Here is a 12,240-nt window from a genome sequence, read left to right on the forward strand (position 1 = left end):
CACAACGGGAACCACCCCCCACCCCGACCCTGTTTCGACCCTTCCCTGGGCCTGACTCTGCTGGATGCCGCTGCTCTTGTTGCCCTGCTCCAGGGCCCTGATCGTCCCCCTGCGCCCTTTCCTTCCTGTCATTCTCCCTGCGCTCCTCCTGCTCCTCCACCCCCACCACCCCCTCCAGGCACACCCGTGGGCTTCTAGCGCCCTGCAGGCAACAGCCTTCCTTTTGCTGACCCAGCAGAACTCCGCTGACCAGGGGACCAGTTTCAAATAGTAGTGCTCTATTTATAGCATATGGCATACTTGTACTGTGCCATCCGTGCTGTTGCAGATTTTGTATCCTGGTGGGTGATGTCAAGCCGTGTCCTGATTCGGAACGAGCTGGCCTGGCTTCCCGGTCATGTGCACTCAATTCTGTGCACCTCTTACAGGCTTTGTTAGAGCTTGTGGTGCCCTGCGTGCGAAAGGTGCTGCTACACGCTCTTGAACGCAGTAAGGGTTCTCCTGTCTCACCTGGCTTAGAATGTCTCCTGAGATCCCTCTGGGGGACATTCTGTCATTGTTTTGTCATAAAATTGTGATCTGTAACGCTTAACCAGGAAAGTGCAGAAAACTCAGACATAATTAGAAAGCCAAAACCCGTTGAAGCCCAGCACAGGCACATGGCCAGCTCCCCAAGCCCCCAGAGGCCATCCAGCCTCCCCACACAGTCCTGAATTCGGTGGCACAGCGCCTTTCTTGCTTTTCTTTATGGTGTGACTGGCAGTGTTTGTATGCATCCCTGAACGACGTGCTTTAGCTGCGCCTGGTTTTGATTACAAATGGAATAGTCACTGTGCAGGTCCTTGTGCCCTTGAGGTGTCCCCCCCCCCAACCCATTGCTGCCTGTGACTGTGGTTCTTTCAATTTTGCTGCCATTTAGAATTCTACCGTCTGTTTATCCATCCTGTTGATTGGAGTGGTTTTCTCTGGACACTGTTTTCACAGCCCTGGTCATCTACAATTTCCTGAGCCTGTGCTATGAATACCTCGGAGGGGAAAGTTCCATCATGTCAGAGATCAGAGGGAAGCCCATTGAGTGAGTATGAAGACCCCCTGGAGCCCCCCTCACCACCCCGTTTCCCGGGGCTGCTCTCCCCCGAGCTCTCCCAGCCTCAGCTGGTCCCACAGACCATCTCCGCCCCTGAGCGTGACCTGCTGTGTCTCTCCCACACTTGGGAGCCAGGCCGTCACTGGGACTCTTGGGAGGACCTCTCTGGCTCTTTCTCCTCCTCTCTCTTCCTATCCTTTCTTTTTTTTCCCCCTTATGCCTTTTATTTATTTATTTATTTTCCCACTGTACAGCAAGGGGGTCAGGTTATCCTTACATGTATACGTTACAATTATATCTTCCTATCCTTTCCTGTTTTGCCTGTTTCTCCCTCTTGCAGTTTCAGTGCCTTTCAGGTTGGTTTGTTACCCCAAGGCCAGTGTCGCCCTGCTCTGTACATGCAGATGCTCTGGGCTTGACCTTGGGCTCAAAGACTGCCCTCTGAGCGCCATCCCTACCCCGCCCCCTCTGCCCCTGGCTTGTCCGGATGTGAAGGAGGGTGGTCTCCCCCAGCCCTACATCCCTGAGTCCTTTTTGCTCACCAGCCCCATCTCTGCTCGTCTCTTCCAGGTCCAGCTGTGTGTATGGCACGTGCTGCCTCTGGGGAAAGACTTATTCCATCGGGTTCCTGCGGTTCTGCAAGCAGGTGTGTTACCCCTAGCAACTGCCCTGGTCAAGAGTTGCAGACCAGGGGTCAGGAGCCTGGATCCGTGCCCCGGAGTAGCAGCCGCAGGGGCCGTGCTGCCCCTGGTTGACAGAGTAGCAAAGGCTGGCATAAGGCCGGGAGGACTCTGCCACAGGGTCCACCCTCCTGCGAGCACCCCAAGCCCCACACCCACTCCCCAAACTGTTAGGAATGTAATGCATTGGCAGGGTGTGTTCAGAGGGGCAGCAGCAGGCGTCCTGGAGTGTCCGATGCAGCCCTGGGCAGAAAGGGTCTCCGACCCTTGCTTGCTTTAACCAAGTCGTCGTGGGTGTGAGAGTCCAAAGAAGCACGCTGGGGATTCAGTTTGAAATTTCTCATCAGCTGTGGCTGGAGGCCAGGAGGGTTTCTGCATTATAGAACAGGACAGAGCAGGCCTGTGCAGCCTCTGGCCTCTTCCCCCTTCTCCCACTTGGCCGGCAGTCCAGCAGCTTCCAGTTTCCAGCGCTGCCCTCGCTGTGGTCTGGAGGGGCCAAGGTGGGGGCCGGGGCGGGGGGTGTTGTGCTTAAATGCTTGGGATTGGGTGTCTGTTCCATTTCCAGCTTCTCCTCTGACTGTGTGACCTTGGATAAGTTACGAAACCTCTCTGAGCCTTAGTTTCCTCTTCTGTAAAGTGAGCGTAAGGATGCTTATCTCAAGGGATGGTTTAAGGAACCAGTGAGGGAAAGCCCTTAAGGCAGTTCTGGCTCAGAGCCCGAGGTCTCTTGCTCAGGAGCGAGACCAGGTGCCACACCCAGCAGACCTGACGGAGACTTAGTCTCCTCTGGGGCTCCCCAGGGCCTGTCAGCCCCTCCAGCACCGCCCGCTGCCGCGTCTTCAGGAGGGGAAGTGAAACCCACAATCACTGGGACCGGCTGGAGGGCTGGCCTTTCTGTTCCCTCTGTGCGGGCCCCGCCTGTGGCTCAGGCGGCTCCAGTTCTGCTTCCAGATCTTGCCTCCCTGGGGTGTTTCTAAATATAGGACCTGCAGGGAAGGAGTTAAAACTGTCCCGGGGTCAGGGTGGGGCCTTTCAGAGCCCTTGTTTACCAGTCCTTGGCCCAGCGGTGACTCACTGCCTTCTTTGATGATTTTGTTGTGTATGAGGTTGCTGGAAATGACCCCCAGCCCCATGGGCTTGGACGTTGGAGGTGGCAAGGATGGGTAGTAAAAGGAAGGAACTAGAGAAGCCTCTTAACCCCTTTCCCATGTGAGAGAGGACACTGCCCTTGTCATTGGGGCCAGTCTCGGACTCCTGGAGAGTTTGCCTCTTCTGCTGCTTCAGCTTCTCTGTGCCTCCGTTTCCTCATCTGTACCCTTTGCATGACGATGGCCCTCCTGCAGCAGCCAGCGAGCTGGTCCAGGGCGGCACCAGCCTACGGGCAGCTTGCAGCGCTCACCTGGGGAGTTCTTCTGTGGTGCAGCAGGTTAAGGATCCGGTGTCACTGTAAGCGGCTTGGATCACTGCTGTGATGCGGGTTCCATCCCTGGCCCCAGAACTTCCACATGCCACAGGCATGGCCCCTCCCCCCAAAAAAGTGCTCACTTGGGACAAACTGCAGCCCCTCCTTTTCCCCAAAGTGTGCTGTCGGGCTTCCTCTACAAGGGGGCTGGGGGGTAGGGGGATGGGAGGGGAGCTCACCCCTCTAGGTCCTGTCTCCTCTCAGCAGCCCCCCAGTACAGGTTGCCCAGGGCTCCCCTGCAGACTTCACGCGAGCCCTCTTCAGGGCAGAAAGTGTGGGCTCCACAGTTTACTCTCTGCTCCGGGGTCCTCACCCATTTAGAACCTTAAAACTATTCCCATCTTGGAGTTTCTGTTGTGGCTCAGCAGGTTAACCCAACTAGTATCCATGAGGATGCAGGTTCAATCCCTGGCCTCGCTCAGTGGGTTAAGGATATGGCCTTGCAACAAGTTGCAGCATAGGTCACAGATGTGGCTTGGATCCCACGTGGCTGTGGCTGTGGCTGTGGCTGTGGCTGCCAGCTGCAGCTCCAATTCGACCTCTAGCCTGGGAACCTCCACATGCCGCAGGTGCGGCCCTTAAAAAAAAAAGTCTTTAAAACAAAACTATTCCCATTTTCACTAAAGGGGCCTCGGCTTAGATTTATTGGGTTTCAAGGGAATGGTGCTTTAGTGATTTTCTGGGCCCGTGGGTACCCCTGGCATTTACTGGGGCCTTTGTCAGGCCCTGTGGAACCCTGGCTGAGGGGGTCTTCCAGCCGCCGAGGCCTCTGCTGAGGGCTCGGGGGTGGGAGGCCGCCAGGGAGACCCTGTGCTTTCTTGCTCTTCAGCCCCGCACAGCGACCCTGCAACATGGGGCTGGTTCCATCCATCTGGCACAGGCAGCTGCTCAGAGGCTAAGTGACTGCCCACTTGAGCTTCCGCAGCTGGTCGTTGGCGAGGCCAGAATTTAGACTCAGGTGTCAGGACTTCGGACCTTGTGCTTCGGGCCGTTTCCTATTTTGTGTTCCTGTGGGTCATCTGCTCTGTTCCTAATAAGCCCACAGCTTGGCATAAGCCCCGGAGCCAGGCCTGAGTGGACCGGGAGGCCCTCACCCACCCCTGCTCCCGGTAGAGACAGCGCCCCGCTGCCTCCCATCACCACACTTAACCCTGACCCTGCTCCGCTCTCTGCCCCGGACCTTGGCACGAGCTGCTTCCTCTGCCCGACCCATCTCTCTGGCACTTTCCTTCTGGCCCCTTCTCTGGTGGGTCTCTGTCTCCGGCTCCCCCTCCGTTCTCCCTCTGTGTTCTCCTGGGTTCTCCCACTGCCTCGTCTTGGTAGCATCTCCTGGATTCTGCCTCCCGGCCTCCAGACCGCAGTTCCCTCGGGGGCAGGACCTCAGGCCCCCACCCAGTCCCCCGGCCTCCGGCTCAGGCCCAGCTGGCCAGAGAGGTGCTTGTTCTGTGGTTTCTCTGCTCATCCTTGACTCCTGACCCGCTCCCCCCACAGGCCACCCTGCAGTTCTGCGTGGTCAAGCCGCTCATGGCCGTCAGCACCGTGGTCCTCCAGGCCTTCGGCAAGTACCGGGATGGTGACTTTGAGTAAGCCGCGGGTCCCCTCAGGCAGGGAGGGGCAGGTGTCCTGGCTGAGGGAAGAGGAGGGGCCGCAGACCGGCCCCACCGCCATGTCCTTCCCCTGGGTGGAAGCCCGACCCAGGCCTCCCTCTCGCTTCCCGGCAGCCCTGAGCAGCGAGGCCTGGCTCACGGCACCGTCACACGTGGCCCTGCCTCTGGCCCGCGAGTGAGCACTCAGCGTCTGTCACCTTCATGCACTCACTCCCAGGGGTGGGCCAAAAAGGGACAGTGGCCCTTCCCGGGGCAGAGGGCAAGAGGCCAGAGCCCTGAGAGGCCCGCCCCGAGTCCCCTCTCCTGTGAATCGACACACGCACACATACATCCCCTTGGGGGTTAGTAAGAGTGACCTCGTGTCCGGGCGCTGAGCTTCCACGCACTTTGCACACGCACACTCCCTGTGCCCGACAGGACAGCCCCCAGGGACCGGTGAGCAGAGGCTCAGAGGGGGACAGAACGTGGCTCAAGTGACAAGAGCAAAGCTGAGCTCCCGGTCGTGCTGACACCTGTCATCTGACCATCAGGCCGAGACCCCGCCCCCGAGGACCCCTGGCGTCCTCTGCCAGGAGCGTGGACACCAGAGCTGCAGGCGGCAGGGCCGGCCAGCCTGTGGGGCTCACCCTTGCCCTGCCCCCAGTCCTTCGGTCCCTTTGATCCCCGTGCCCTCTCTTCGTGGAGCACGGCTTGGGGAGCAATGCTGAGAGCCGCGCGGGTTGGCCTGCGGGCAGCGCAAGGGTGGGAGGGAGGCGCCTTGCCCCGCAGAGGGGCCTCGTCCAGCCAGCGCGTGTCCCCCTTCCCGCAGTGTCACCAGCGGCTACCTCTACGTGACCATCATCTACAACATCTCCGTGAGCCTGGCCCTCTACGCCCTCTTCCTCTTCTACTTCGCCACCCGGGAGCTGCTCAGCCCGTACAGCCCCGTCCTCAAGTTCTTCATGGTCAAGTCCGTCATCTTCCTTTCCTTCTGGCAAGGTGAGCCTCCTCCCAGCCCCCGTGAGGCTAGCCCGTGCCTCCCTGTCCCCTAGAGCTTGCCCCCTTCCTCCTGCTCACCGTCCCCAGGGCCCTTAGGGCGATCCTGGCCTGGAGCTCGAAAGGACCTCTGTCCACTGAGCACCTGTGAGCTGCGACCGCTGGGCCCTCAGGGGCCTTCCCCAGGAGCCATGAGCTTGGTGGGACCGCTTCAGGGATAGGGGGGACCCTGCTGTTGTCTCAGCCGGGACCTAGGAGGGTGTGATTTCCCAGAGGCCTCGGCTTATGTCAGCATCCCTGCCCGATAGGAGCAGCCATGGACGCTACTTCCTTCCATCCCCTCTGGGCAGTGTGGCCTTTGGGGAACTGGGTAGAGGGAGGGAGACCAGGAAAGGCGTCCATTCTGGGGCCAGACGCCCGCGCCTCCCCTTCCAGGCATGCTCCTGGCCATCCTGGAGAAGTGCGGGGCCATCCCCAAGATCCACTCGGCCCGCGTGTCCGTGGGCGAGGGCACCGTGGCCGCTGGCTACCAGGACTTCATCATCTGCGTGGAGATGTTCTTCGCAGCCCTGGCCCTGCGGCACGCCTTCACCTACAAGGTCTATGCCGACAAGAGGCTGGACGCACAAGGTGGGAGCCGGGTCCCAGGGATGACCTCCGGGGGGAGGGGCGCTCCCTGGCCCCGCCCCCAGATCCCTCCAGCCTTCCAGGGTCCTGCAGGTGCTGATGGGTAGGGAAGGGGCTGCAGAGGGTGATGATGCCCTGCCACCTGTCACAAGGTGTCAGGGGCCATGGCGCTCCCGGAAGCTAGACCATCTGTATCTTGCAGCATGTCAGGTGCATGGAGACCCCGAGATGCTGTACATGGCACAGCATCCTCATAGGAAGGTCAAGACAAAGACCGTAGCATTAGCAAGTTCTCAGGCATTCCTGACATCAAACACCGTTATCCATTTTGTCCTAGAATTCCCTCGTCTCTAAAATTCTTTTTTTTTTTTCCAAACCCGATTACTTCTAAGAAACAGACTCAGATGGTAGCAGCTTTTAACAGCTTTCTTTTTACACCTGCGGATCTTCCCTTTGTCAGACCAGCGGTTGGCAACCCAGTGTATATCGAATGCCCTAGAGAGTCGTAAAAGTCCGTGCTGTCCAGGCACCCCCCCCCCACCCCCGCCCCGAGTGGAGACTCTGCAGGGATTGGCCCGGGTTGGGGCCCCTGGCAGCTCCTCAGGCAGTTCTAACGTGGGGGCTGGAGAAGCAGGGGCTGGGGTCTGCAGAAGCAGGGGCTGGGGCCTGCCTCTGGCCGCTGCTCCGCGAAGGGGATGCGGAAGGCGGATGAGAAGGAGGGGGCGGAGGAGGGGGCAGGGGCACCCAGGGGATGGGCCGCTGCCCGCTGCCTTCCTGCATGGCTGGGGGCGGGTCCCTCTTGGCCAGGCCCCCCACCTGTGCACACCCAAGGCTCCAGGGAGCAGTGTGCTGGGTGGAGCACAGAAGTGATAGCCTGGCCTGTGCAGGGCTCCCCTCCCGCCACCGCCCCCCACCTCCCTACCAGCCTCTCAGGTCCCACCTAACGTGCCATGGTCTTTGGCTGGATGGGAAGAGGCCTTGAAATACTCGCGACTGCTGGAGGCCACGTGTGGACTGAACCGCCTTCCAGGCCTATCGTCTCTGGGGCACCTGACTGTGCTCTGCAGACGCGCTTGCTGGCTGGGTGCTCCATACTCTTTCCGGTTTTGATTGCGCACTTAGCGCCAGGCGCTGTGATGCCAGGCACTGCGCTGCCAGGACTCACCCCTGCTGGCTGGTGGCCCACCTGCTTCCTGCCAGGCCCCCAGTTGGAAGGATCTGGCCCACACCCACACAGCATTGAGGACGATGGCCCTTCAACCTGGTACTGACAGCCCGTACCCTTGCAAAAGATGCCCTTGTGCCTGAGCCTGAGGCCATGGCCGAGAACCCTTTCTACAGCCTTAAGGTTTAACATGGCCTAAGGCGCCTTTCTGCGCTGGTGGCCCTGCAGAGGCTCTCGTCGGACCCTGGGTTGTCTTCCCACCCGGTGCCCCCTGGACACATCCACCCCCAGAGAGAAACAGCGTGGCCAGGCAGCCGGCTGTAGGGACGCCCACTCAGCCTGCCCAGGAAAGCTGCTGCCTGCCCTCGCCCACTGCCGTGCTGGTCCCGGGCTGTGGTTCACCCGTTAACCCCTAACCGTGGCACCCAACCCCTCTCAGCCCCAGTGAGGGTTAGGTACAGAGCCAGCTCGGCAGTGTGGTCTGTACAGGTCACCCACCCCCTCCTCTGTGTCCCCCTCTGTGAAGGAAGCGTTGTGAGGTTTGTAAAGCACGTTGCTCAGTAGTTCCAGCCAAGCGGGAAGAGAAGCAGTGCCAGGGGGTCCCTACTTAGGTTCAGAGGTTGAACTCCCACCACTATCCTGGGTGTCCACTCTTTGTCCCCCACCAGAAGAAAACGGGAGCCCCCAGGAGGAGTCTTCTAGATGGACACAGCCCCGGGCCCTGAGGGGGCACTGGGGCCGCCTGGGTGCTGGGCAGGGCCTGGGGCGGGGCGGGCCGGGTGCTGCGGGGCCGGCTGCGGTGGTGGCGCGAGGTGTTCACTCGCCTGTCTCTTGTCTTCTCTATTTCTCTGGCTCCTCTCCCCCTCCCCCTGCCCTGCTTTTGCCCCGGGTTTGGCCGTGGGCAGTGCCGACATATGGCCCTTACGGTAGGTTCTGCTCTCAGTCTGCACGTCTGTCCTGCACGCCCGTCCTGGCCCCTGTCACCAGCATGCGTCTCTCCCTAGCTCCTTCTCTGTGTCCCCATCTCTTCCCCCACAGGCCCCGCTGGGTGGCAGAACCCAGAGCACCTGCTTGCCCGAGGGCCGCCCTCCACAGAGCTTGCCTGCTTCTATCCTGGTCTCTCGTTGTTCTGGAAAAGAACCTCGGGCGCAGTGCTTACTGAGGGGAAATTGGGGCCTTGCGTTTTGTTCCGTGGCAGAACGTGAAGGTAGAAAGAGCACACGAGTCTGGCCTGGGTGGGGCTGGAATCCGCCTCCCCCCTTAACATCACGATTTTGGGGCTTGCACCCTTTCTGCCCCCCAGAGCCTGTGGGGACGATTCGTTAGGGAGTGAGGAGGAAGGACCTCAAGGCATGTGGCCCCCACCCTCTCAGGGCGAAGATGTCAGCTCCGCTCCGTGGGTCCAGGCAGGTCCCTGGCCCACTGCCCAGAGTGAAGGGGAGCATCCTGCAGGCGAGGGGGGCGTGGGCTGGTGCCTGTGGGCCCTGCGCCCCCTTCCCCCCACTTCCTGTCTTCATTTCCCAGGCCGGGGCCTGTCTCCCCCCCAACTCCCTTCCCAGCCACCAACGTTCCCCCGGTGTCTGCTTACCCTCTCCCTTCGGCAGTGCGCTCCACTCTGCACCCCAGCCAAAGGACCTGTTTCTTTGTTTGTCCTGTCTCGCGTCTGGGACCCCATTCTATGTCCCAGGAAGGGTTGGTTAGATGACACAGCCTGGTGGCCGGGGATTCGGTTCCCAGACCAGGGGACCAGGGGCGGAGGCCAGGCTGCCTTCCCCCGTCCTGCCCCACCACTGCCCCGGCCCCTCACCCCCACCTGCTGCCTCCTGCCCTGCAGGCCGCTGCGCCCCCATGAAGAGCATCTCGAGCAGCCTCAAGGAGACCATGAACCCGCACGACATCGTGCAGGACGCCATCCACAACTTCTCGCCCGCCTACCAGCAATACACACAGCAGTCCACCCTGGAGCCCGGGCCCACCTGGCGCGGGGGCGCCCATGGCCTCTCACGCTCCCACAGCCTCAGCGGTGCCCGCGACAACGAGAAGACTCTCCTGCTCAGCTCTGATGACGAGTTCTAGGCGTTGCCAGTGGGGAAGGATGGGCGCCTCGGCCCAGGGCAGGGCCTGCCCCACCTCCAGCCTCACGTCCAGGCCGGGAGGCGGGCAGGCACAGCTTCGGCATCGCCCTTTAATTTATTGGACCAGAAACACATATCGCTTCCAGAGGATCTGCCCAGGGGACAGCCCAGGCTCACCCAGGAGCCTTCAGGAATATTTATACAAGGCCGTGGCTCTACCACCTGGGCGAGGGGCAGGGGACACTGGGAGCCACTCCTGTGCCCTTGCAGCTCTCCCCGTGGTGGTGGCCTGTTGGGACCAGCCGTGCCCGGGCCAGACACGTGTGCTGTGGACCAGCGAGCGGCTGCAGCCTTCCCAGCCCACCACCCCCAGACTTCCAGCGACACCCCCCCGCCCCCGCCCGACACCGTGCAATACTTCTGACCTGGGCTCTTCCCCGCTTGCTCCCTGCCCATCCCCCTTTGTCTGACGCCTCACCCTGGGCAGGAGGAAGGAGGAGGGGACGTGGATGCTCTCTGTGGACCCCCCTCCTGACCCAGGCCTGCCTGGCATGCTGCAAGGATCAGAGCCAGACCCCCAGAGCCCTGGGTCCCACCTCGGAAGGGGGCTCAGATGCGTCTGAGCTCCTGAGTGTCCCCTCTGTGGCTGCCCCTTCTGCTTGCCTCATGCCCCGGCTCCCGGCCTACTCCTGGCCAGCCGCCCACACTGCCCTCCCACTTGGGGTCCTTCTTGAGAGCATCTTGGGTGGAGCCCATGCTTTCCCGGCTGCTCAGAGGATCAGGGGCTCCCACCCCTCCTGCCCAGGCTGAGCCATCAGCACCTCTGCTGGATCCTGGTCTCTCCCTGGGCCTTCTCCCTCCTGTGTCGGGGGAGGCTCTGGGTCTCCGCATTTCAGACTAGCTTCCCGAGGAGCACGGTCCTGCTGGAGGGAGGATGGGGATGGGGCACGTGGCGGGGAGCCGGGAGACGGGGGACTCCTCTCTCTGGTCCTGTATCTGCCCAGGGCCGGGTGTCCCGCCTCGTCTGGCCCCACAGCCCGTCTCTTCTGTGCCTTAGTCACATATGAAAGCTCCCCCTCCCCAGGCCCTCAGTCTGTCCCAGACACTCCCTGGGGGCTCCCTGCCGGCCCGGCCCGCAGAGGATCCTGCAATGCTGGGCCAAGTGCCCTGGGACAGGCCTCAGCTATGATCCCTCCCTTCGCCCACCTCCATGCCCATCTACCTGGAGTCTCCCAGGGCCAGAGCCCCCAGACAGGCCAGGCTGACACTGGCCCCTGCCTTGGGAGGCGCCTTGTGGTGGCACAGTGCGAGTGTATTCAGGCTGTGCCTCCATGGCGCGAACCCCAGAGAGCACCGGGTTTGGGCTGCAGTAGCCTGGGGGGTGGGGGGGTGGGGAGCAGGGCCCGCCCTGCCCTCTGGCATCAGAGCTTTCCTTTCAGTCACCCCTGGGCTGAACTGTGCTGAGGGTCAGGTGGGGGATGCCTCCCAGTCTGCCCGGGCCTCCTCTGGCCTTTGTGACCCAGCCAGCCCCCCGGGGGACGGGGAACAGTGGCCTGCATGACTGGTACCCTAGGCCAGCTTTCGGGCCCCTGGCTGGTGGGCCAGGCCACCTGATACCAAGCTGGCCTGGAAGGTGCGGGCTCTCCGAGGAGAACCCCCAGCCCGCCCCTGCCATTCGCTTTCATGTTCCTCTGATTCTCCTTCCAGGCCAAAGTGTGCTGCTGCCCCCCTGCCCCCTGGTCCTTGCCTGCCCCGGTACCTGCCCGCTAGCATGGTGGGTGGGGGAGGTGGGGGCTCCACGGCAGGGAGCTAGCAGCCCCTGGGGAGACCAGGGCTGGGAACTCGTGCCTCCTTCCTAGGATGCGTAACCTACCGTGTCTTTTTTTTTTTTTTGTAATTTTTTTCCCCCAATAGAGTAGCTCTTTGTACATAAAAAATACTTGAAAAATTAATTGTATGATGTATGAGAAGACAGAGTCCCCTAGTTTTGTATCTCGTGTATGACTGCCATGAGTTCCACCAGAAAGCCGCTCTATTTTGGTCTCTGTGACATTTTAAACGCGTGACAGAAGTGAGCAAATAAAGTGAGAAAGAAATATATATATGAGATAATATAGATTGTATTGAAATCTCCTCTGCCTGTGGGTGAGGTTTTTTCCCTTCCTCTTCCGTGCCTCCCGTGTGTTAGGGGGGGGAGTGGGTTTGGTGGTCGTGGGCAAGGGCGTCCCGGGAAACCTCCTTCCTTCTGGGATACAGGTATAGGCGGTGGGACGATTCGCGTTGCCAGAGACAAAAACGGGGATCCAGGTCCCCATTGGGTAAAGCGTTTCCCCCTCCCCCGGCCAGTGGGACCCGCCCTCAGGCAGCCCCTCCCCTGGCGTGTCTCCCAGGGCTTTGAAGAGATTCCCCCGGAATCCTCCCTCCTCCCAAGCAGGCCTCCTGCCTGCCTGAGCCCACCCGCCCCCCGGGACCCTAGGCACCTTACCCTTTGGGTCAGTGGGCATGCGCCAGACACCTGGCCCCCTCCTGCCGCCACTGCGTGCCTGCCCGGGGCCTGGCCTG

General features: G+C 61.2%; 1 protein-coding gene across 5 annotated transcripts in view; it reads left to right on the forward strand.

Annotated features, from left to right (window-relative positions):
* The window catches only part of TMEM184B (transmembrane protein 184B), a 48,768-nt gene extending 36,957 nt beyond the window's left edge, over window positions 1-11,811 (forward strand). For 3 of the 5 annotated variants that reach the window (XM_047786268.1, XM_047786271.1, XM_047786269.1), the window contains 7 exons: window positions 985-1,075; window positions 1,658-1,733; window positions 4,721-4,812; window positions 5,645-5,814; window positions 6,247-6,441; window positions 8,509-8,529; window positions 9,438-11,811. In XM_047786268.1, coding sequence (XP_047642224.1) covers window positions 985-1,075; window positions 1,658-1,733; window positions 4,721-4,812; window positions 5,645-5,814; window positions 6,247-6,441; window positions 8,509-8,529; window positions 9,438-9,679 — 887 coding nt within the window. In that variant the 3' untranslated portion in view covers window positions 9,680-11,811. The remainder of the gene's footprint in view (window positions 1-984; window positions 1,076-1,657; window positions 1,734-4,720; window positions 4,813-5,644; window positions 5,815-6,246; window positions 6,442-8,508; window positions 8,530-9,437) is intronic. The other 2 variants (XM_047786272.1, XM_047786270.1) reach the window with 1 other exon arrangement.
* Window positions 11,812-12,240: the final 429 nt, after the last annotated feature.

The sequence above is a fragment of the Phacochoerus africanus genome, chromosome 7, assembly GCF_016906955.1.
Source record: "Phacochoerus africanus isolate WHEZ1 chromosome 7, ROS_Pafr_v1, whole genome shotgun sequence".
NCBI lineage: Eukaryota > Metazoa > Chordata > Mammalia > Artiodactyla > Suidae > Phacochoerus > Phacochoerus africanus.